Source organism: Meles meles, chromosome 5 (genome assembly GCF_922984935.1).
Source record: "Meles meles chromosome 5, mMelMel3.1 paternal haplotype, whole genome shotgun sequence".
NCBI classification, from domain to species: domain Eukaryota; kingdom Metazoa; phylum Chordata; class Mammalia; order Carnivora; family Mustelidae; genus Meles; species Meles meles.
This window is the reverse complement of record NC_060070.1, coordinates 84271474-84295970: the sequence shown is the minus strand read 5'-3', so window position 1 is coordinate 84295970 and position 24497 is coordinate 84271474. Positions and strand designations below refer to the sequence as shown.

Sequence of the window (24497 nt, the reverse complement as noted above, 5' to 3'; positions counted from 1 at the left end):
AAAACTTATCAAGGAGACTTATGTCAAGAAGCTTACTGCCTATGTTTTCGTCTAGGAACTTTATGGTTTCAGGCCTTGTATTCAAATATCTACTCCACCTCCGCTCATTTTTATATATGACTAAAGGTAGTTGTTGTCCAGTCCCATTCTTTTCCATGTTGCTGTCCAATTTTCCCAACACCAATTATTGAACAAACTGTCCGTTCTCTATTGTATGTTCTTGGCTTCTTAGTCATCAGTTAATCAACCATATATGTGTGGCTCTCTGTTCTGTTCTGTTGATCTACCTGTCTGTTTTTATGCCAATACCATACTGTTTTAATTACCGTAGCTTTGTAATATAGTTTGAAATCAAGAAGCATGATGCCTCCAGATTTGTCTTTTTCAAGATTTCTCTGGCTATTTGGGGCTCTGTGGCTTCATACAAATTGGAGAATTGTTTATTCCATTTCTGTGAAAAATACCATTAAAATTTTGGTAGGGATTGCATTGAATCTATATGTTGCTTTGGGTAGTATGGATATTTTAACAATATTAATTATTCCAATCTGTAAGTACAGAATACCTTTTCATTTATTTGTGCCTTCTTCAGTTTCATTAATGCCTTGTAGTTTTAAATATATAGGTCTTTCACCTCCATAGCTGAATTTATACCTAGTTATCTTACTCTTCTTGATGCTATTATAAATGGGATTTACTTAATTTCTCTTTCTAATAGTTTGTTATTGATGTAAAAAAACACAACAGAGTTTTGTGTACTGATCTTTGTATCCTGCAACATTGTTGAATTTATTAGTTCCTACAGTATTTTGATGGAGTATTTAGTGTTTTCTATATATAATATCATGTCATCTGCAAACGGTGACAGTTTTACTCATTTCTTTCCAATTTAGGTGTCTTGTTTTTTATTGCTTTTGTTTTGTTTTGTTTTGTTTTGTTTTTTTGCCTTATTGCTCTGGCTAAGACCTCCAACACTATGTTGAACAGAAGTGGTAAGAATGGACATTCTTGTCTCATTCCTGATCTTAGAGGAAAAGCTTTTGGATTTTCACCACTGAGTATGATGTTAACTGTGGGCTGGTTATAAATGACCTTTATTATGTTGAGGTACATTCCCTCTATACTCACTCTGTTGTGAGTTTTTAATCATAAATGGATGTTGACTTTTGTCAAATATTTTTTGTGCATTTATTGATATCCTTACGTGATTTTTATCCCCCATTTTGTTAATGTTGCATATCACATTGACTGATTTGTGGATATTGAAACATCCTTGTATCTCTGGAATAAGTTCTACTCCATCATAGTGTAGGATACTTATAGTGTATTATCATATATATTTTTACTTATTTATTATGTCTTTTCCCCCACTTGGAATGCTAGAATGTAACCTCCACCAAGGAAGAGATTTTATTACTCCATTCCTAGTGCCTATAACAAGGCTTGCTATATGGCAAGCACTCAAAAAATATTCATTGAATGAGTGAATGAATAAATAGGTAGATATACAAGGGAGCAGTAAACCATAGCATATCCACCCTAAGAAATTTTAGGTAGCCATTAGATACATTCCTGAAGGCCATTCTGAGGATAAAAGTGGGTTTGACACAGGGAAGAAACTAATAATGGTAAAATAAATTATTGCCACCTCTAGCATATGCTCTCCAGAATTTCAAGGGCCTCCAGAATTTCAGGCCTGTCCTAAGTCTGGCCTGAACCTCAAAACACGCTCCTAACTTCTATAGTCTATCTAGGTCTTAGGAGATGACTCGGGATCAAAAGAATCCTCCTGAGCCCCTCTTGGCATTAGACCAATTTTCTGGTATCCTTTCTAAGACCTACAAGTGAAGACTTGTTATAAAATGTGTTGTAAGAAGCTGATGAGAAAATCAGCCAATTAATCCATCAAACATTACTTTGGCTGAGAGAAGATGCAAAGGGTTGAAAGAGGTCATCTTGTCCTCAGAGAGCTTGCTATTTATTCAAGTGGGTAAGATACATAGAAATTGGATAGAGATATATGTGGTTGCTGCTAAATAAGATGTAAGGACTTAAGGGCAATAGTAATTCTGAGAAAGGAGAGGAAAGGGAGTTAGGGACAAGCCTTTCCAAATGGTTGGAATATGAGCTGACCCTAAAGGATGAGTGTGATTCACACAAGCAAGAGAAGAGATAAGAAGAGCTAAGGAGTCCCACAAGGCCAGGCAAAACCGGTATGGGTGAGCAACAGAGCGAACCTGGGCCCAGAGACAGGCTCTTTTCTCAAGGGCATTTTAAGTAAAGCATTTTCTTCAGAATTATATCAACATAATGATTTTATCTAGGTAAATCTTTTTTAGTTGGTAATGTTAAATTATAAACAATATTTCTTTCTTTTCTTTTTTGTACTTCTGAATCCACTCTACTCCAGCCCAGGAGTCAGACCAGCTACAGTCGCCACCACCACCTGGGAAGGCTCACTGTGGGCCCTTTTTCTTTTCCTTACTTCTCCATTAGAAGCCTGTGTTGGGTGTGTCTGAGTGGTGGGGGTCACATGCCTGCCTTCTTGCTGCAAAAGGTCTTGGGGGAAACAAATGGAACATAGCTCCCACCCAGAAGATAAAGGTGGAGGAATTCCCCAGCATGGCAAGGGACCTCATATGCCGGGCTATCGAAAAGAATGATAAATGCCCATTAGAACCTCAGAAGATCAGAGAGAAAATACCTCACCTCGTTCTGTGGAATCACAGATGTAGCAGAGGCCACAGGTCCTGGACCTTTCCTTGGGGGCTGTCCCCCACAGAACTCACACATTGGACTTGCCTGGGTCCCTCATCAGGCAGCCAATCATCCGTGCAACCTCTCAGGCAATAAGTAAGTTAAAAAATGAACCAAATTATCCCCCGTGCCAATGGATACATGATCCTCTTCCAGGAGTAGTTTTTAGATAACTGTATAATCAAGGTATTTTCTATACCTAGCAAACATCCTGTCTACTGCAACTGATAACATACAGAATGCTTTCATTAGCATTGCTCTTAGAGCAACTGAGGCAATCAGATTTAAATGAGTGATTGCAAAAACATTGGCTTTATATCAGAGGGTTTCTTCCAAGAAAATTTTTAATAGATCCCATTTAGATACCTATTATTTCATGTTGGTGCTAAACATCAGAGAGCTTAAATTAGCATCGTATCATCTTCTATATTTAGTTTTAAGGAGAACTGATACTAAATGTAATCTTAAGTATTTCATGTATAAGACAGATACGGCAAATGAAAACAACCTTTATATTAGCTAATTTCCATTGCAGCACACAAGTCACAGAACGATTTTTACATAACCCAAAGTTCGTAGAATGCTAAACTTTAGGACTTAGAGCTCTCTTCACGGTCCTATTTTCAGTATGAATGAAGCTGCTCTTCCAAGCCTCCAAAATACAAAATACTTTAGGGTCGTCATTAAAGACAGTATTTTATTGCAGTAATATCATTCCAAATGATTTCCATGCCCTAAGTGCTGGTTCCTTCTGTACATAGCTATTTTGTCTCTCCGCATCTAACCAAGATGCTTTTGGCACAGCCCAGACTGAAGGGTGGGTAATGGACTAAGAGGCCTGGATGGGGGTGGGGCAGTTTCCCTTCCAGATTCTTGAGTCTTCCTAAGGCTTCCAAATGTTTAGTGGTTTACTTGGGAATTCTGCTGAAGGTTAAGCAGTTGTTATGGGGATTGTCACAACTGGAATCAAATGGCTCTTCAAACCAAGAATTCAGGAATTCAGGAACTTTCCAGTTTAATTTGGATCATAGACTACCATCACATCTATCATCCTACTAGAGTTTTCTTTCAGTAACTACTTAATGGGAGGGTTTATCTCAACTCTGCATTTCCCAAACAGAGCCATTAATCAGACCCAGCTCTATATCCACTGTGAGTGAGACGGGCATAGTTCAGGCCTTCGGGTTTGCCAGGAGGCCAGTAAGCCACTTGTTTTTCTTGGCAGAGATCTTTGTCCGCATGTGGTTCCTTCTCTTCTTTACTCAGACCACAAGATTCAGATTCCTCGGAGCCTAGAGGACCCTCAGAATTTTCTTCACCTTGGCTACATCCTGTAGCAAGTACCATATAGTTTAACCCTTCTTGGTTCTTGGTTTCCATTAAGGCTATTGACATCACGTCACCTGAATTCAAACAGATTGCACTGCCGTCTTCATCTGTGAAAAAAATGTAAAAGTTATACTGGTATCTATTTGACTTTCTGTATCTCTAATATACAGGCTGTATAAGAATTATAACACCACCAACCATATACAGTAGTTCAGCAAACATTTATGAGGACCACCAGGGAATACAAAGATAAAAAAAGATATGCTCCTTGTCTTTGAGGCTACTATAGTCTAGTAGGGGAGAAAAACATTACTATGGAAGACAATGTGTGCTGTATGTAACAAAGGAATATGTAAAATGTGGGAGAGAGCAGAGACAATAATCCTGCCATAACTGAACAGGTCATAGCCTTAGGGATAGGAATTAAGTGGTTTACAATGGCCCCTTTTGTCTAAAATGCTTACCTTTTAGTCCCACCAGCTAAAACATCCACCTTGAAAGATATATCCTTTTTGATTAATTTAATCATCTATTAAGATATTCCTTGGATGCTTAACACATCCCAGGTCAGGTTCCAAGTATTGATGAGACAACAATGAACAAAGCAAAGTTGTTTTTCTTTGGAGTTTACGTTCTAATGAGGGGAGACAGACAATAAACTAGCAGCCAACTAAGTCTGTTGCATAGCGATGAGTGGCAGCAAAAGTGGGCAAGAAAATAACGGAGTGGGTGGAAGGGGGTTGCTACTTCAGAGAAAATGTCAGCAAAGTCCTTTCTAATGAGGCAAATTGCAAGTAGAGCTTGCAATTTGAGCTAAGTTAGAGAATTCAACACATGGATATCTGAGGAAAAACATTCAAGGAAAAGAGAACAGTGAGAACAAGGACCCCAAGGCAGGAGTGCACTGAGTATGAATTGGTGTGGCTGGTCCCCCTCACCTGTCTATCTTCCTCGGTCACATCGCATTAGTACTACTTAGCAAATAAGTAAACTAGCATGCTTATGACCTCATAAGGCCGATAGGGAATGGATAGGCCTGGTAAGTTCTGATGACAAAGTTGAGTTGAGAGAGAATGAAAATGACATGAAATATAATAACAGTGATTATTATTGTTGTTGCTAACACAGAGAACATACTATTTGCCAGGTACTGTTCTAACTATATACATACATTAACTCATTCCTCTATTAAGTAGATGCTAGCATTATCCCCATTTAACAGTTGGGGAAACTGAGGCACGGAGGGGTTAAGTAATTTGCCCAAGGTCACATAGCTATAATTAAACCCAGACCATGTCCCCATATTCACCCTCCCCAGTGGGAGGGCAGAGCTGCTGTGCTCTGTGAGGAGCCAAGTAGGTAGGCAGTGTGCCCTAAAGAAGTCCTTGAAAGGCATAGACTCTGGACTCTCATGCTTGGGGCCAGAGTGATAGCAGAAAAATGGGCAGCCAGAGGGTAACCAGCCTTATTCACAATTAAGCTCACATTATTTTGTCTTTCTCTATTTAAAGACTGACCTTTTTACATAGAAAAGTAGAATAATTCTTGCTGAAACCTAATAGCAGAGCTTCTGAAATATTTCACAAAATTCTAGGTAATCAAAAGGGACAAATGCACAATATAACCATAAATATATAAATGTATATTATGGGGATTGTTTCTTGGTGATCACTGTTTTCCAATTGCTGAGTGTTATTACCTGGATGAAAAATTTATGATCAGAAATATTACTGTTTAGTTGTTTACTTAACTACTGCTCTTTCAAAATGATTATTTCACAAATCAGAAAAATTTCAGTCAACAGAGGGCGGCCCTTCCTTTGTCTCCATCATTCTTCCAACAAGAAGCATCCAAATGTGTGTCACTAAGAAAGGTGAGGTTGGCTGTGCTGCCAACCTTCTGCCCTTAGTCCTGATGTACACCCAGGTTGGGTTTCTTTGGAACGAATTTAAATGGAAATATGGGGAAAAGAAACAACTTCCAAGGACTGAGGGAGACACCACTGTAGCTATTTTTTACCAGTGGAATTTAATGATACGCCTGAACTTCAAAGCTTATTTTATTGTAAGAGCCTGTGAACCACTGGCCTTGCTCTGTCTTACGAGGTGCACATTTGTTTGCTGACCTTCCCACACTGTGGAAGGACAAGATGGCGGAGCAACAGACTCAGCCTCTTGGCCATTGTTTCGTGTTCCTCTTTGTCATTCAAACATCATGAAAGTCCACTGCAAACCACATGGATAGTCACGTAGTGTTATAAAATATCTACCCCATTGAAATCAGATGCCAACCTTAGTTAATGCCCAAGTGCTGAATATATTTGGAAGTGTCCTTCTGTTAGGATTATAGTCAGCATGGACTAAGAGCCATTGAAACACCCATACGAACAGTTTTCTACATATGATAATAGCAATCAACAACATCAAAAGGTGATAGGAAGAAATAAGATATTTGACTTGAAATAGTCCAGGGGCCCAGATTATTGAGGAAATTAGGATGTTCTTGAAAAGGCTTAAAGAAATTAGGCTAAAGGAAAGTTGAGAAAATGTCAAAACTTAAATCTACAATAAAGGCATAGCTACTCTTCTTATCAGCAGCTTCACTTTCATACCTTTAATTATTAAATAACATATTTGGAAAAGTTCCACCCATATGTGATTTTAATTTTTTTTCCTCTTGTTGAGTTATTTGGAAAAAACCTTTTACATAAGGCAGATAAATTCTTTTTATTAACTCTGGCACCATACATCAAAGGAAAATCATTAGCTAACTACTTCATTGGTTTAGAGTACTTAGAGCAATATTTAGTAACTTGACCCTGGCAAGATTTCAGCAATTAGTACATCTCCTTATTGCATAAAGAACTTAAAAGAGACAGTGGGAAGGAGGGTGTTTTGTTTGTTTATTTTTGTTTAAAACTGACAAGAAAGACTGCAGGTCAGACCTTAAAGCAGAGATCCTGAACAAAGCTACCATGTGCTCAGCAGCCCTTTCTTTAAGAGGGAAATATTAAAATAAAGACTTCCAAGCAAGACAGGGTATTTACAGACGAGACATATGCTGGCTGACTGGCTATGTTTAGAACAGCAGAGGAGCATTTAGATTTGTTTCCTGTAGAACTCTCTGGGACTGATGAGGTGATGTTTACAAAAATGTTGGGATGAAGTCACTGGGATATTTTTACTAGATGCCCAGATATGTTACTAATCTCTCTCTATCCCCTCTCTACCCCATTAGGTCAGTAGGACCATAAGATAAGCATGGTATTATTGCTCCCTATAATCCTAATGCCCACCATATCCTGGCTTTTTTTTTTCTTTCAAAAAAAAGTCTTTCCAATGACTTTTTTACCTTCTTATGTATCTCCAGTAATAACAGTCAAGACAGACATTTCACTGCTTTGCTAAATACACCCACTAGCCTGCAGAGCAGTAAACTATTATTAAACACATTCTCACTTATTAAAAAAGTAATTAAGTTTAGGCTTCCCTTGAAGGGACTGTGTTTTATGATTTCTATCCTTTGCAAATATGCCAATTCTGCCTGCCAGTCTGTTTCTTCTCTCTGCCCCTTTTGTCCAGTCACATCTCAACAATCAAGATTTTTAGTGACTTCCCTATCTCTTTCCATTCCTTAGCTTCAGGATTTACATTCACTATAAATAACAGAATGAGAATTTCTCTTTTACTAAAATTGAATTTCTGTCATGGCCCAGAATTGCTTGTTGCTCTCTAAATTATCAGAGTTTGATTATATTCCCTGTTAAACTTTCTGCATCTTATTCTGCACATTTGTCTGCTTCACTATTTTTTTTGAAGATTTTATTTATTTATTTGACAGAGAGAGATCACAAGTGGGCAGAGGAGCAGGCAGAGGGGGAGGGGGAAGCAGGCCCCCTGCCGAGCAGAGAGCCTGATGTGGGGCTCGATCCCAGGACCCTGAGATTCATGACCTGAGCTGAAGGCAGTGGCCTAACCCACTGAGCCACCCATGCGCCCCTGCTTCACTATTTTTTGCTTCACTGTTTTTTGACTACTATTTAGAATTTTAATTCAGTCTGCCAAAAACTTGGCACCTAAATGACCAGGACAGGTCAGGGTATCTTTTCTAGCAAGCCAGAAGTAATAAGTTTTTTCACTATCCCTAGCTGCACAGCACACTATTAACAACAAATTGGAGAAAGTGTGTGGGTATTTTCCTTACAACAGCCATGTTTCTGTGAAGGTTGAGAGCAGAAGCCATGCTCCACGCGTACTAGGACAGAAGCCATACTCCAGCCCCACCTCAGCAGTACAGCCACTGGCAAATTGCTAAATCTCAGTCTTCTCATCTGTAAAATGGTGATATAAAAATACCCATGTCATAGGGCTATGGTCAGTATTTAATGAGTTAACCCACATAGCACAGCGAATGGCACATAAAAAAGGGCTACAATAGATTAGCTGGACTGGAGAGTATTATGCTGAGTGAAATAAGTCAATCAGAAAGAGACAATTATCATATGGTTTCACTCATATGTGGAATGTAAGAAATAGTGCAGAGAGGGAGGGGAAACTGAATGGGAAGCCATCAGAGAGGGAGACAAACTATGAGAGACCCTACTATGGGACACAAACTGAGGGTGCTGGAGGGGAGGGGAGTGGGGGGATGGGGTAACTGGTGATGGGCATTAAGGAGGGCACGTGATGTGATGAGCACTGCGCATCTGAAACTAATGATATACTATTTGTTGGCTAATTGAATTTTAATTTTAAAAAGATAAGAAAAATAAATAAAAGCCATTCACAAAAAGGGTTTTATTCTCAGCACGCCTGGGTGGCCCAGTGGGTTAAAGCCTCTGCCTTCGGCTCAGGTCATGATCCCAGAGTCCTGGGATCGAGCCCCACATTGGGCTCTCTGCTCAGCGGGGAGCCTGCTTCCCTTCCTCTCTCTCTGCCTGCCTCTCTGCCAACTTGTGATCTCTGTCTGTCAAATAAATAAAATCTTTTTTTAAAAAGGGTTTTATTCTCTATATTAATGTGAGCATTTGTTTGTTACTTATCTCAGCCTCACAGATGAACTAGGTAATGCAATGTAGTAAAAAGTTTTCTTAAGCGTTCATAGAGACTTCTGGTAGGGGCTACAGTAAAGGTCAACTCTCAGGCCCTCTTAAACTCCTTATGACAGCCTCTGTGATTTTTATAAAGTATCTGAACACATTAGAAGTAAAGGACTCCATGAGCAAAGAGACAGATTTTAAAACGCAATACGCATCAACTGTAAGATCCTTGCATCCCCCTGGAGCTCTTTACCTCTGCAGCATTTGACCACTCCTTCCTTCATGAGCCTCTCTCCTTTGGATTTGACAGTACTCTCTTATGACCTTCCTGTCCCTTTCTGGCTTCTCCTCTCTGTGCCACCATCTTTCTTTGCCAGTCCCTAACATCTTGACTGTTCTCTAGGTCCCAGCCACCATTCACTCTTTATTCTGTACACTCTAATTGACTGACCTCATCTACACCCTTGACTTCAACTACCTATATTTAGAGGAGAGACCTTCCAACTGCATATTAGGCTTCTCCACTTCACCCATAGCCTGCTCAAATCAAACCTGTGCAAAGCTGTTCTTCCTCCGATGCCCCCCATCTCTGGGAAGAGCAACACTTTCAACTAGTTTCACAAATCACTGAGATGAACCATTGTCTCCTCTCTCTGTCACTCACTTAGATATCAAATCCTACAACATCTACCTCTGGGCTTCATTCCTTCCTCTCTATACCTGTTACCATTCAGTAATTCAACTTTCATCAATTTTCATTTTTTTAACCTGTATGACTATTCTCCCTCCAATTCCCTCCCTTGCCATCTCCCACCCTCATGTGTGATAAACTACATGTGGGTCCATATACACCCCATTCTTTATTATATCCTGCCTTTCTACGTACTGTGCCTCTGTCCTGAAATACTGTTTTTCTCACCTCCCTGCAAAACTGAGCTTGGAAGTTACCTCTCCCCAGTGGCTTTTATTGACTCTCTGACATATGATATGGACTTGGCATCCTTCCTCTGGACTTCCACAGTACAGGGCAAGTGAAAATGCCTCCTACTCCCTGAAGAAGATGAAGCATAAAATCATCTGCTCTCCAAACCCTTACACATCAGCTCGCTTATCAGAAAAAAAGATAGCATAGAACTGACCAGAGAATCTACTTCCCACTCGGTCCTCTAGATTACATCAACTTTATCTCTAAATCCAGCCAATATGTATATAAAATACATAAATGAATATTTCTGTAAATGGTTGTAAATGCATGTTAAATATCTAAAAGCATATAACCAAGTTGCTAACTATGGCTAGCACTGGAGAGTAAGGACAGAGAGGAAGTAGGAGACTTTTGCCTTTTATTCTGTTTCGATAATCTTATATGTTTTTAACCATAAACATAAACATAACAAAGATCTTTAAAATGTAGATACTGTTATAAAATAACATAACAAGAGCAGTCACCGAGATTAATTACTGGGAAAGTTTGAAAGAAAACTGGAAGGAAATCAGGAGTCATTTTTATGATTGATGTCAAATAACATAGAAACTCTTTTTTAAGGCTTTAAAAAAAGGTAATAATTGAGCGTAATTTTATAAGGTCTGCAAAAGGGACAGTCACAAATTTGAATCAGGGTCTTCTCAGTTAAGTGCTGCTTACAGAGGTAAGAGCAGTGATTTAGTAAGAAAAACATGCTTTCAACACCAGGCAAGCAAAGTTACACTCTGCTTGCCATTCATGTGTCTACACTGTGGGCTCTACCCAGTTACTGCCATTTATCTATTTTTAGGAACAAAAGATTTCCTTTTACGTATTGGTAAACAACCCCGTATTGTGGTTTCTCTCAAGTTTCCCTATGTGAGGTTATCACAAATAAGAACCAGGCCTAGAGGAACAGATTCAAATGGTTTCAACAGAATAAAAGGGACAGAGAGGCAGTCCTGTGACAAGGACAGCCAATAAAAGCAGTGCTCACAATTAGATTTTATATACAAAATTAAAGAAACTGACTCTAGTTGCTCAAAGGAAAGAAATATTCTTGCCTCCTTTTTTTTCCTTAAAACAACCTAATAGAACACATTAAATTTAGGTGCTTAACACTATGCCTTGCAACAAGTCAATAACTGCTGAAATAGTTGTTTAAAACTTTTATCAAAATTCCATTTAGAGAAATACATGAAGTAAATACTTAGAAAATGAAAAGGACTCAATAGTATCTAGAATGGCTTCTGGTCTGCTTTTCTTTATCCTGTGTGAACTTCACACAGCCACGGATATACACGGAACCCTCCAAAATGATGGGGCCACTGCCCCGGTTGGCACTCCTCAGGGCTCAGCCACTGGCACTTGGAACCAGCAGAGTTCCGCAATGGGCAGGCAGGTGGAGCCAGTGTGGGACAACTACCAAGGCTTATCTGATGAGGGCCCCGAGGCGTGCTCAAGACAAGCACAGCCCTCTCCAGTCCGTCACTTACTGCTCATTTCAAGAAGTCAAATGATCCATGTTATTTCCATGCATGTCATGGAACCTAAGTTACCCCCAATTCATATTCAGATATACAGCTTGCAAGACAAACAGGTGTTCATCCTGTGCTGTGTGGTCTTCCCTGCTGTTAGTCAAGAGCCTTGCTCCAGGCAAAGGTCTCACTCTGCACTCCGAGATAGCCAGCAGCCTCACCATCAGTCACTGACTTCGGAGACATTCTGACTTGTGGTCTATCTTGCCAGCTTCCCTTCTAAACAAAAGTGTCTGCATTCACAAAGGACCCTGGGAACTTATAATAGCCAGACGGAGTGCTAGAGCAGCTAGAACTGGATCATTTTAGAATTCATTTTTCTTCAGCCAAGTAGGCCAATGTATTATAAATCTGACGTTGGAAATGAATTAAGTGACTACTGGGTTTTAATTTCATTTTGTACTTTTCATTGAACTCGAAACCATTAGTCTGCCCATCATAGTAGAATGCTTTCAGAAGATTATTGCCTTATTTACCAAATTGCTGAAGTTGTGGTCTCAGACTAGACCTTAACAAGGCATGAGCCACTCCAAAAATCATGGCAAAATTACTCAGCAGTTAGACACATGATCAGATATATACATAGCAACACAGATGGCTCTTAAAAACAGTGCTCAGTGAGAAAGAAAAGAAGCTTTACAAATGCGGCAGCATCTGTGTGTCCAAAACGATACACATTTTGCAGCAAAACATACAAATAAAAAGATACACCTTAAAGGCATTAGAATGGTTGCCTGGCCAGAGGCGCAAGGAAATAGAACAGGAGAAGAACATGGAGATAAAGGGACTAAACAAACAAACAAGAGAGAAGCCCTGCATAGACCAGCGATCATAATGTACCACCAACTAACCGTCTATAATTAACTCAGCTCTGCACTTGAGACTGAAACCAGTATGAGGGGTGGGGGGAAAGGAGAACAGATCTCACGAAAACAGTCTAACACATTAATTCTCCTCTTACTACCTTAGATGATAAATCCAGGGGCCTTATCACTATTCTTCTTTTTTAATTTAGTGTACAACTCAAAATAATTTCCACAGAGGAGTACAACGAGCACTTCATTATTATGAAGATGGTGCCAATTTATTATTCTTCTGATTTACCATAAAATGTCTTCTATGTATATCCCGTTTTTTTTAAGATTATTTATTTATTTATTTATTTGACAGAGAGTGAGAGCGCACAAGCAGGAGGAACTGAGCAGGGAGCCCAATGTGGGACTTGATCCCAGGATCCTGGATCGTGACCTGAGTGGAAGACAGCCACTTAACCATCTACCCAGGCGCCCCCTGTATATCCTGTTTTTAACCTCTTCAATTCACACTGGAGAGAAAAACCAGAAAATTCTGAAAAAGAATCAAACTTACCTTCAAAGCCTTCATTTATGACTCCACTGCGGTCTGCTTCTTCTCTGCGTTGAGAAATACTATTCAAGGAAACATTTCTGAATAACTGAAGCTGGTCTTGGATTTTGTGGAAAGCAGGTCTTTGGTCGGGTTCTTGAGCCCAGCACTGGGTCAACAAATTCCACCTGGATACACAGGTAAAGATAAAAATGTAAATGGTGATTGGAGATCATTAGGCAACCAGAACTGATAGTCCATGGAAGGTCATTTTAGAAGGCAACACATTTGGCTTATCACCAGTTTTCCATAATTAATATAAATAAAACAGAACAAAATCTTTGGTTTCTAATTTAATAGTGCCTTGCAATATTACTAACTTTGTTACATTACACCTTTCTTTGGAAAAGCTATTTCTTTGAAAAGCTATTATTTGTAAGTTATTAATCCAAATAAAAAATAGAGTGGTTGGAATATTATTACTCAACACATAAGGGAATGAACAGCTATAAAAATTACTGAAGACTAGGAAGACTTTACATTCATACATGTAAAGCAAAATCTAAGATTAAGATTACTCCAAGCCACATAGATCTTAAGTGTGAGAACCCGGAGTATCATTATACTGTCGTTATACTGTCAGATGAAGTAAGAGACTCAGTTTCCTCAGACAGGAATAGCTGGCTTGTTAAACATTATTTTTTCCTTAACAGTTGTCTAAGAAATGTCTGTGTAGCACTCTTAACTGTGATCATCCATTCAGCAAAGATTTATCGGACACTTATTATATACCAGCAGTATATCAACAGCTCACAATGTGGCAGTGTGGCTCCTGTCCTCACAGGGAGATATATATAGTAAATATAAGAAGGCAACAAAAATTTACCCTACTAACAATCCTATGAACAGGAAAAAATATAGCTCTTTTATACTGTCTGCTACTAATTAGGTCTTTCTTAGAGCCCCCACCCGAAAGAAAAAAAAATAAATTCATTAAGTACAATACAGCTTAAAACCTGGCACAAGTCAATATTTTAAATAATCTTTTTAAGCAATGTTCAGTCTTTTCTGCTTAATAACTCAATCTCTGTTTGTAGGCTATTTCTACTCTCTCTGTTCTCTTCTACAAGACGGTGGCAGCATATCTTTTGGGTGAAAGTCTTATGTGGCTTATAATGGCACAGCAAAGAACATTTTGGACCCCACTGTGCCCTCCAGATCTTTGCTTATATCAGAGTAAGATGAAGAGGAACCCGGTGAGGAGTGACTAGTCTGGTCCATTCCGCCGCCAAGCAGCCCATGGTTTCTTTACCTTTTCTTTGACCCCAGCTCCCACTGAACTGCTCCTCCCTTTCCTTTCTCTAGCCATAACCTTCTCTGAGGCTGCATCACATCCTGTGTATGCTCACAAGGCCCAGGGGGATCCCTTCCCATTTCTGTTGTGTGCCTACAGGATGTTCCTTGGTCAAATGTCTAGATTTCAGCAAAATGTTCACACTGTGTGGGAAGCAAAGAAAGCTTGGAAGTACAAGCTTGACATTCTCTGTCTGGACATGCCCTTCTACCTTATTCCTGATGCTGGGTCTCCGTGTCAATATGGGGGAGGGGTCCCCTGCTCAAGGATCAACTTGCCATCCTTCCAAATTGGGAGAGGTGGGCAGTTGCCCACACTTGGCCTAACTGAAGCCTACAGGAGGTTTTTCAGAACCTAGATATCCAACATCGTCACCCTCCTACCTCTATCTGTCAAGGTCTCTTCTTCCTACACTTCCCCAGGGCTTAGAAGGAATGGGGTTTCTACTGCTCCCTCTTTTTAATTAGATTATCCTTACACAGAATTATAGGTTTTAGTTACTCAAACCTGGCACTTAACATACTAAGAAGGAGCTAAAGGATTCTAGATAACCTCTCCCTCCTTCAAACCTGGCTTTTGAGTCTACTGATTTACTAAAAAGGTCAAAGTATCTGTTTGTTTTTTTGGTTTTGGGGGTTTTTTATTTTGTTTTGTTTTGTTTTTTTACTTCCTGGAGCTAGAGGGCAGATTGGGGACAGGGAGAGAAAAACTGATGAAGAAGCATAAGTTGTGAAGTATTTTAAAATATTGGTACTACGGGTGGCGTCTTCTCTTAAGCATCTGCTTCTTGGTTTTGGCTTAGGTGGTGATCTCAGGGTCATGGGATGGAGTTCCATGTTGGGCTTTGTGCTGCCTGTGGAATCTGCTGGAGACTCTCTTTCCCTTTGCCTTGCCCCTTCTCCTTCCCCATCCCTGGATCACTGATCCTCACTCTTTCTAAAAATAAATAAGTCAATCTTTAAAAAATATTAGTATTACCATATGAGAGATTAATAAGCAGTTATAAATTACAAGTTCTTTTAAAAAAAGTACTAAAGAAAACCAATGTGAGCTCTAATAGAGATGGAACATTCTCAGTATGTTGCTTTCAGAAGTGTACTCTGAAGAAGTGACATTTGAGCCAAGGAACTTTGTAGGAAAATAAGATGTTATTCATGGGAACCGGGTGGCGACAGGATGCAGGGAAAACACTAGAAGAGGGGGAAAGCACAGATAAATTCCTAAATTTGGAAAGAGCCGTCTCATTTTAGAAACTGGAAAAAAAGCCAGAGTGGTCAAAGAGCCATCCTTGAGGGGGAGAATGTAAGAGAGGAGATCAGAAGAGGAAGGTGAGATCACGTAGGTCTCATAGGCCAGGCTAGGAGTTGGATTTTATGGCACGATGATTCAAAGCTGTTGAATGTTTTTAAGGAGGCATGATCTTCACATTTTTAGAGAATTACTCCAGCTGATATATGTGGAGAATGAGTGGACTGTAGAAAGGCAAGTTAGAAGCAAAGAAGTTATTAAAGAAGACAAGGTGAGAGGACTACGGTAATGGCAGCAGTGGTCGGGTAAACATATATTCAATCCTGGGTGACAATGACCAAGAAATCATTATAGGTATTGTATTTGGAATAGCTAGTATCTATGTTAGAAATTATAACAGAAAACCTCCATTCCATTAGAGTAGGGAATGCAAAGTCCACTTCCATCTGTTTCGTTTCTTGGCAAGCACTTCAGGTCAGAGTTGGTACTCAGTATCAGAGTATTATGGGGAAAACTAATACTGGTCTAGTTTCCAGTATTCATCTGACCTCAGATACATTACAAGGAATTTACATTTTTTAAAATTTTTTAAAAAGATTTTATTTATTTATTTATTTGACAGGCAAAAATCATAAATAGGCAGAGAGGCTCAATCCCAGGACCCTGAGATCACGACCTGAGCCAAAGACAGAGGCTTTAACCCACTGAGCCACCCAAGCACCCCAGGAATTTACATTCTTGACATAGAGTGCCCAACTTGGCTCTGTTTCTTAAAAATGAGACTCAAGGTTGTGAACCTATCTTTTACATGTTTCTTTGTACCTCTCATTTAAAAACAGGCATGACACACACACAAAAAAAATTGAACAAAGGATGATTAGACTCTGAAATAAGATACCATAATTTATATTTGATCATGTAATTTAAACCAATAGTTAAAGCAGAATCTTGATGATTCACCTAAGGATTGTCCTAAGAGATGCGAGGAGAAAAGTATACTTCACCATAGAAATCATATCCCTTCTGAAAATACAGTTGCAATTCAAGATACTGCCAAAAAGTAAATAAAACCTCTCAAGACTTGCTGTATGTTAATTATCAAGGTTTTTAAAATTTGTTTACAACCTACTTCATTACTTTTTTAAAGATTTTATTTATTTATTTATTTATTTATTTGAGAGAGAGAGAGAGGGTACACATAGGGGGAGCAGCAGGCAGAGGGAGAGGAAGTGGTAGAAGCAGGCTCCCCGCTGAGCAAGAAGCCCAAAGCAGGGCTGGATCTCAGGACCCGGGAACTATGATCTGAGCTGAAGGCAGCCGCTTAACGGACTGAGCCACCCAGGCACCCCTAACCTGTTTCACTTCTATAAAGTTCTCAAGATACTTAACGGAGATGATTCAGAAGGTGAGAAAAGAAAAGAGTGAGAAGGAAGAAGGTGAAAAGGAAGGAGGGTGGAAGGAGGAAGAAGCCGTTCTTATACACTTAGTCTGTTTCTCACCCATTCACATGACCCTCCAAAATTCCAGCCTCTTGTTTAATCCATGTAACTTATTTCAACAGATATTCCTATTGTCTTTTGTCTAAGGATCTTTCAGTTACATTGAGTTCAATCTTTATTCTTAACTTTCAGATGGCAAAAATATATGACCTGATAGTAAATCAAATCTTTCACTCCCACCATCCAGGAGCAAATGAGCAGGGAATTGCCCTAGATTAAGAAAAGAGGAGCTCTAGAAAGCAATAGCTATTTAAAAATGAGGAGCGCAACTTTCACTCTTAAACAGCATTGAGGTGGCAATGGAATGAAAAGGAATTGAATTTAACAATTCCTGAAACATGCATTTCTCATATCTTTCAGATAAATTAATAACAACTATATCTTTGGCATCGGGACTTCCCTTACAATCCTGCACTTGTCACAATTCAATATCACGCTTATGCTACATTAGAGTTACAAGTATTTGAACATAGTACTCTAAATAAACTTACAGGTCATTCTTTGTTAAAATTTCCCTAGGCTGGTTTTTCTAGCTCTACAAAATACTCACTCATACTTGAAATATTTCACTTGGCTAAGTGTTCAGGTTCAAATTCCTCCATTCACCATGCCAACCCTTTACTCTTCTTTGCCTCAGTGTTTCTTTAAGATAGCATGAGACTCATTATCCATGTTCATTATTGGTCTCTGTGAGTATTATAGTCCTTGAACTTATAAAGCAATTGAAATTTAACAGATGAAAATTTCACAGCATCATTCAGTATGAAGGAGATGAGTTTCTATAGGTATTAAAACAAAGCACATAAAATACAGATTTTCCAGAACTCCCTTACTTGTTACAACCAATCCCAAAGAGACAATTAGCATCTAGGTGTACATATTTTTAAAGAAGTGAAGAAAAGATGATGAACCTTCATGCCCTCCCATTGTCGCCTCCCACATTCGAGATTCTCTCCAGTAGTTTTCAATGCCACTGTGATACCTCTGTCAGAGAACCCCAAAGAGCTCTCACTTGAAGTAGATGGCCCTTTGATCCCGTTTCTTCTCAAGAGTGGCATGGATGTTGTGCAAACCGAGAGTTGAAGAGAACACTGAGGACCGGGCTTTCCAGCATACATCCCAGGCTATGGAAAGAAGGGCAGGAATGCTCTGAACTCCTGCATTCCATTAATAGTTGAGCACAGCGTAGCCCTCTCTGTGCTCACCTGACCCAGAGTGCACCCAGGTGCTGAGCATTTAGGCAGTGAATAGAAGGTGCTATGCGGCTCAGTGCAGACTTTCAACCCTTTAAGCTGGGCCTGTGATCTCCGAAAACTGCTTCAAATAAAAATCAGTTCCCTCTGTACTCTAAGGAGAGTAGTTAATCTTTATCATGACAACTTAAGGCCGTGGCCAGATTGAATGGCATGGCTGAGAGCTCCATTTACTAGCACACGTGTTTTCCTGGATGGCAATGGATCCTTAACCCTTCCGAGGGCCCTGACAGGGTGCAACGCTAAGGGGGATGGAACATGGCTTACTTTTTAATGACATGTTCACATCCACTTCAAAGCCATCAATGGAAAATTTGGGCTTTAAGTGAACTATAATTTTATAAAATTAGGGCAATAATGTATCCAAGCAATGAATTCTTCAACATAAAGTTATATAGAATATGAAGTTATATAGTTATAGAAGTTATAGAAATTTGTGTTATATAAATATAGAACACAAATGTTACATAGAGCATCTTTTTCTGCCTATAAACAGAAATGTTTTTCTGGTACTTTTCTAGCAATCCTTGTTCCTCCTCTTTCCAGTTGCATATTTGGCTACACCTTGGTAGAGCAAAGTTCAAAATACCTATATTTTTCTGCTCCACAACCACCCAGTAATCCTCTCCAAAATAGATGGACACATCCATCAAAATGTATAATTCAGTGGTTGATTCCTAAAGTGCCTATCCAAAAAAAAAAAAAAAACCCAAAAACTGTGTACTTGCCATGAGGCATATGGTACCCCCTGGGGGGGAGAAGAGGCCAGATAAAATGCTAACAGGATAACAAAAAATTGGTACAATTGAAATTCTGAGGAAAAATTCTTCTTAGCATTTGATAGATACATAAGAGATACGAGGAAGTGATTAGTTTGCTAGCCAATAAAAACATATTTCATGCTTAGGTATGTTGGGGTTTTTCCTCAAAGCCTAGACCAAAGGTTTTCAAATTCTGTATAATTTCTGATTTCCCATTTCCAGAATTTTCCCATCTCTCCCAAAAGGACTATGAATCCTTTTCAAGCATGGTCACCAAACGTGATTGAGTATGTGTACATCTGATCTCCCTATAAATATCCCAGAGTCTGTAAAAACTCAATCAGAAACAAGCAGTGATTCAAATATTCTTTTTCTTCTTCGTCTTCTGGCTGCAAGATTTAAATAATACAGAAACATTCACTGGTAGAACATCCAACCAAGGTGCCCAGTTCTTAATCATCCTTTGGCTCCTGTCAGAATAATCCTCTAAAATAACACAGCATGGTCAAGGCAGTACAACCTCGTGCGTATCTGCATACTGCTAATTCCTTCTGCACTTGTCTGTACCACACAGTTTAGCACTTTATTACATGTAGGCTTGTTATCCAACTGTTCCGGGTGCGTTTCTTTTCTTTCAAAACACATTCTGAGATGCTGAAGAGCTGGGTTTCTGGGTTGAACACCTACATTTTCCATATACTATATGGCTTGGAATTGTGCACATAACAGAAGTCTCTATACGTTTTCAGTATTTGTTACTTTCAAAACTTTTTGGGTCAAACATCCCTTAGGAAAAGTTTCAAGACCTGTTTTATCTGCTGAAGTTTTTCACAAGAAGGTAGATTTTACTCAGCAAAATAACTGGGCTTATTTTTCTTTACAGTTAGATCAAAATCACTTACTCTTTTGAGAATCACAAATTTATTAGACTTCGATAGTCACCAGGTCTGGTTTAATAGAGTCACTAATTCTTAGTCACTTTGTGTTAAGTTCATAAATAGATCGCAATCTGTGTGATTTTTAATAGTACTATGTCCCAGTATTAGCCCCATCAACAGAGACAATCTAATGTTTAAACAATATATTCCTATTTAATAGAATCTCCTAATATGCAAATCAAAATATTAGCCAAATTAGATCTTCCAAAATAAAATGAATACATGTGTATTTCTTCATCAGAATTCATCTATCAAGAATATAAATATATTCTACTCTTCTAAATTTTGTTTCTGAAGTGAACTACCATGCATACATAAAAGAGACCATCGTGTATTTAGTAAATTAAATGTTACAATCAACCTACATTTTACGTAGACAACACAAATATACAAATTCAAGTTTTTATTTTAAAACACCATGTCAGTGAGGCATAAGACTGCACTGGCAAGGGGCGCCTGGGTGGCTCAGTGGATTAAGCCGCTGCCTCCGGCTCGGGTCATGATCTCAGGGTCTTGGGATCGAGCCCCGCATCGGGCTCTCTGCTCCGCAGGGAGCCTGCTTCCTCCTCTCTCTCTGCCTGCCTCTCTGCCTACTTGTGATCTCTCTGTCAAATAAATAAATAAAATCTTTAAAAAAAAAAGACTGCACTGGCAAATGTTTTGGGTTTTTAGGTACTTATATTAGCATTATTAACTTACAAATCATCAGGACAATTTCTCGGTGGCTCCAGTCTCCCTCCCGTTTGCACATAGTTTAAAACATCAAGGTTGGAATGAGTTGGATAAGGCTGATGACCAAGAGTTAAAATCTCCCAAATCAGAATTCCAAAAGACCTAAGGATGTTAAAGAGTTTACTTTAATTATACTTATTACAAACATCATGTTTAGAGTAGTTTGTCCAATGTAATTATTCCTGGGGCTATTGGGATCTGCTTTGTGATTGGTATTATTGGCCCCATGAAAGGCAAATGGGAGACTTAAAAGTAAGTCGACCTCAAGAAAAAGTAGAAAAAGCAACTGACTACTAGCAACACTTCAAAGGTGATAGGGGATACACACACACACACACACACACACACACACACACACGAACACACACTTTGTTCCTCCTCCCAGCTGAAACTGCGCTACAGACCTCCATTACTTGAGGCTTTCATAGCATCGACGTGCAAACTAATGCAGGGGTAAGCAAGAAAGCATTTCACATTTTCCCCCATGAGTTTGAACGCTAGTAAACATGGAGGGGAAAGGCATGAATGTGAACTGGCAACACTGAGGTCCAGTTTTCTCTCATCACCAATTTTGACTGAGGCTAGTCCAGCTTAAAAGTTATTGAATAGATCTAATCAGAATCTGGGATTCACGAGCCAACATGAGTGCCCAATTCTAGTAATAAAGAGATGCCCAAACCTCCCCAATGTCATATTGTTTTTGAGATTCATGATTTAAACTCATACCTATAAATTAATGACCCCCATCCCAGAAGAGTAGGCATTTGGACACATACTTGGACACGGAGTCATATTTATGCATTCCTATTAGTCACAACCACTACGCTCTTGGACAGTGATAGAATCCTTGAAGTAAATGTATCTATTTCATATTTATGATTAAGATAATGGATCAAAACTGATGAGGGTGAGGGAGGAAAATACTGAGCCCCAGGAATAGTCCCACAAGTTTAGATGACCTTTCATTTCCCTTCTGGCTCTGACATTGGCTGGGTCTGCCTGAATTCCTCTGTGTACTGTTAAACTCACCATACGTCAGACTGAGTAGTGAAGATTCCATCCATCAAACTTTCTGGAGCCATCCACCGAACTGGGAGGAGGCCTTCCCCTGTTTTTCTATAGTAATCATTTTTATAGATGTCCCTCGCGAGTCCGAAGTCCCCAATCTTCACAACCCGTGATGGACTGGTATAGTCTTTCACAGACACAAGGCAATTCCGAGCTGCCAGATCCCTATGGCAAAAGCTATATTTAATACTAATAATAAAATTTCAGAGCTCAGACAAGGAACCTTAGTAGGTCTTTAGAGAAGAGAAACTTTTTACAAAAACTTTTGCTATTTTGAAGTCATGAAATGTTTAATTATCTTGCATGTTCTACCCAAACCACAGGTGATTATCGTGTCAATGTCCGTTAAGAACCTTGTATCTAGAATATCACCATACCTGTGAATGAAATGCATCTGCTCCAAGTAGACACAACCTTTTGAAATATCTACACACAGATCTACAAGGTCAACCAAGGTGAGTAAAGGACCATGAAACTGTAAGAAATGAAAGAAAAGTTACAAGTACTTTTCCAGTTTGTACAAAACATACATGTGATGTTTTAAAGGTATTTTTAGTTTGGGTTACAAGAATTCAAACAAGGAAGGAAAGAGCTAGATGTACTATTTTCTACTGAAATATACATAAGTAAGATTTTTTTAGTAGTCAGAGGCAATATAGGATCTTTATTGGAAGGATCTCAGGGTGTAAGTTCAGACAGACCAAGATTTGAAACCTAGTTCGCTACTTATGAGTTGTGTGAACTAGCTTATGTTGCTTAATTCACAAGCAACTTTCTCATATGTGAAATGGGAATAAGAAGACTGGTCATATAGGATCTGAGATAAGATATATATATATATATATATATATATAAAACAGGCCCATAATAAATAGTAGCTCCATCAGAAGATGTAAGAATGATAATTTAATCAGTACTAGCTAGGTTAATTATTGGCCCAATGTCACACTGTAATGTCAGGCCATGGCCTTGTTCCTCAGATGGGCCCCCACATAAATGGTTGGCAGCACTCTATTTCAAGGTCACAGGTGACTCCTCTCCTCCAGAGAGCCAGCATGCCTATACCAGCTTCACTGATTTCTACATAAAAAAGCCAGTGGAAGTTTTTATTGGTACCATCTGGAAAAAAATTTAAAGTTCCTTCCCCAAGGTTACATTCATATCTTGTCTTTCCCTTGCCATTTCCCTACAAATACCCTGGCTCAGGCCATTATCTTCCCTACCTGACACATCCCAAACTTAATCTTGATTTCCATCCACATCCTTCACTGAGCAACTCAAATGATTCCCAACCTTGAAATCCCTCAATTTCTCATAGATGAGCACTCTTAAGTGCTGCTCCCTCTGTCTCCCCCAACAAGTTCATGTTTTGTCCCCAAAATAGGAAGACCTTCCATGTTCTCAGACTCAACATTGTCATGGTCCCACTCGACCACACCTCAGTCTGATAGCGATGCTTGATCTTACTCCCAGGAATCAATCCCCCTGCAAGACAGTTCAGATCCAGCAGACACCCAGACACAGGCCTCTTGGCCTGTGTCTGAGTTCCTGCTGGGTATCCCAACTGGTTCTTTGGTTCCCCTGTGAGTGGAATCCTGTTCTGCTTTTGGCAAAGCCCACTCTACTGAAGATGCTCCTTGCTTAGAATTTAATCTTTCTTCTGAACTTCAGGCTAATGGCTAACATCATGTTCCCTGTGGACGGATTTTAAGGCTGCCTGCCTGCCTAGGTCTCTAACTATCCCTTGCTCCTGACAGCCCCTGTGACAACCTTTTAGGATACTTCATCACCCCATGTTGTGGCTCCTGGACTCCAGATGCTCCTGCCCTGGGCTTTCACCTGTCATCTCTTGCCAAGCCCCCAGACATATGGATCCTCCACCTGGGTCTGTTCCTGGTCATGGATTTTCATGTTGTTTCAGAGACTGTTCTCTCCCCTACTTTCATTGTGTCTCAAATGGAAGACCTCTTCCATGAAGCCTTCCCAGTTCTCCTGAGTTGGAAATCATCTCTCTCCTCTTGGCTTCCAAAATATAGTCTCTACTGTACTCCAAAGGCCCTCCCGCTTTCTATCTTAAATAGGTTATTTATATGTGACTTACCTCTCTACCGTGTTGCAAAGTCCTTGAAAGCAAGAGCCACATCCTTCACTATTGTATAATAAACATGCAGCAAAAAAACTGACGAATTGATTGTATCTGGCTATCTATTTATACTATTTTGATAGATTGGTTTTGGTTTTGTTTTTTACTTTCTTCTGTCTTAATAGAATCTTAGGCTATCAGAGCTTAAAAAGAAAGAAGAGCCTGAGAACATTTTCAATTCAAGATCCTATTTTATAGATGCAGAGACTGAGGTCCTGAGAATGAGAGACTGGACCAAGGTGTATGGGGCTAGATGCAATCAATCCTGGTGTATTTGACCCAGCACTGCCATCTTGGATCCGGGATAGGGAAAGAATGAGTGTGGCTGTTCTGGAATGTTACCTCTGAGCATTCTCTGTGGAGGAAAGGCTGGCTCCAAATGAACTTAGCATAATGTGGACTTAGAGCCTGTTGTGTTCTGGCACTCAGCACCTACCAGCATTCTACCCAATGGTGGGAGTAAGGGCAGTGAGACACAGAAGCTAACCTGCCCAGGAAAGGCCGTGGTAGAACCCTTGAGAACCAGTCAGT

At 39.5% G+C, this 24497-nt stretch overlaps 1 protein-coding gene across 2 annotated transcripts in view; it reads right to left on the bottom strand.

Moving 5' to 3' along the window:
- Positions 1-922: 922 nt before the first annotated feature.
- Positions 923-24497, bottom strand: part of ROS1 (ROS proto-oncogene 1, receptor tyrosine kinase) — a 117196-nt gene continuing 93621 nt past the window's right edge. For both annotated transcript variants that reach the window (XM_046005080.1, XM_046005081.1), the window contains exons 40-44: positions 22201-22298; positions 21785-21988; positions 20723-20857; positions 12995-13158; positions 923-4193 (exon numbers count right to left, since the gene is read on the bottom strand). In XM_046005080.1, coding sequence (XP_045861036.1) covers positions 3883-4193; positions 12995-13158; positions 20723-20857; positions 21785-21988; positions 22201-22298 — 912 coding nt within the window. In that variant the 3' untranslated portion in view covers positions 923-3882. The remainder of the gene's footprint in view (positions 4194-12994; positions 13159-20722; positions 20858-21784; positions 21989-22200; positions 22299-24497) is intronic.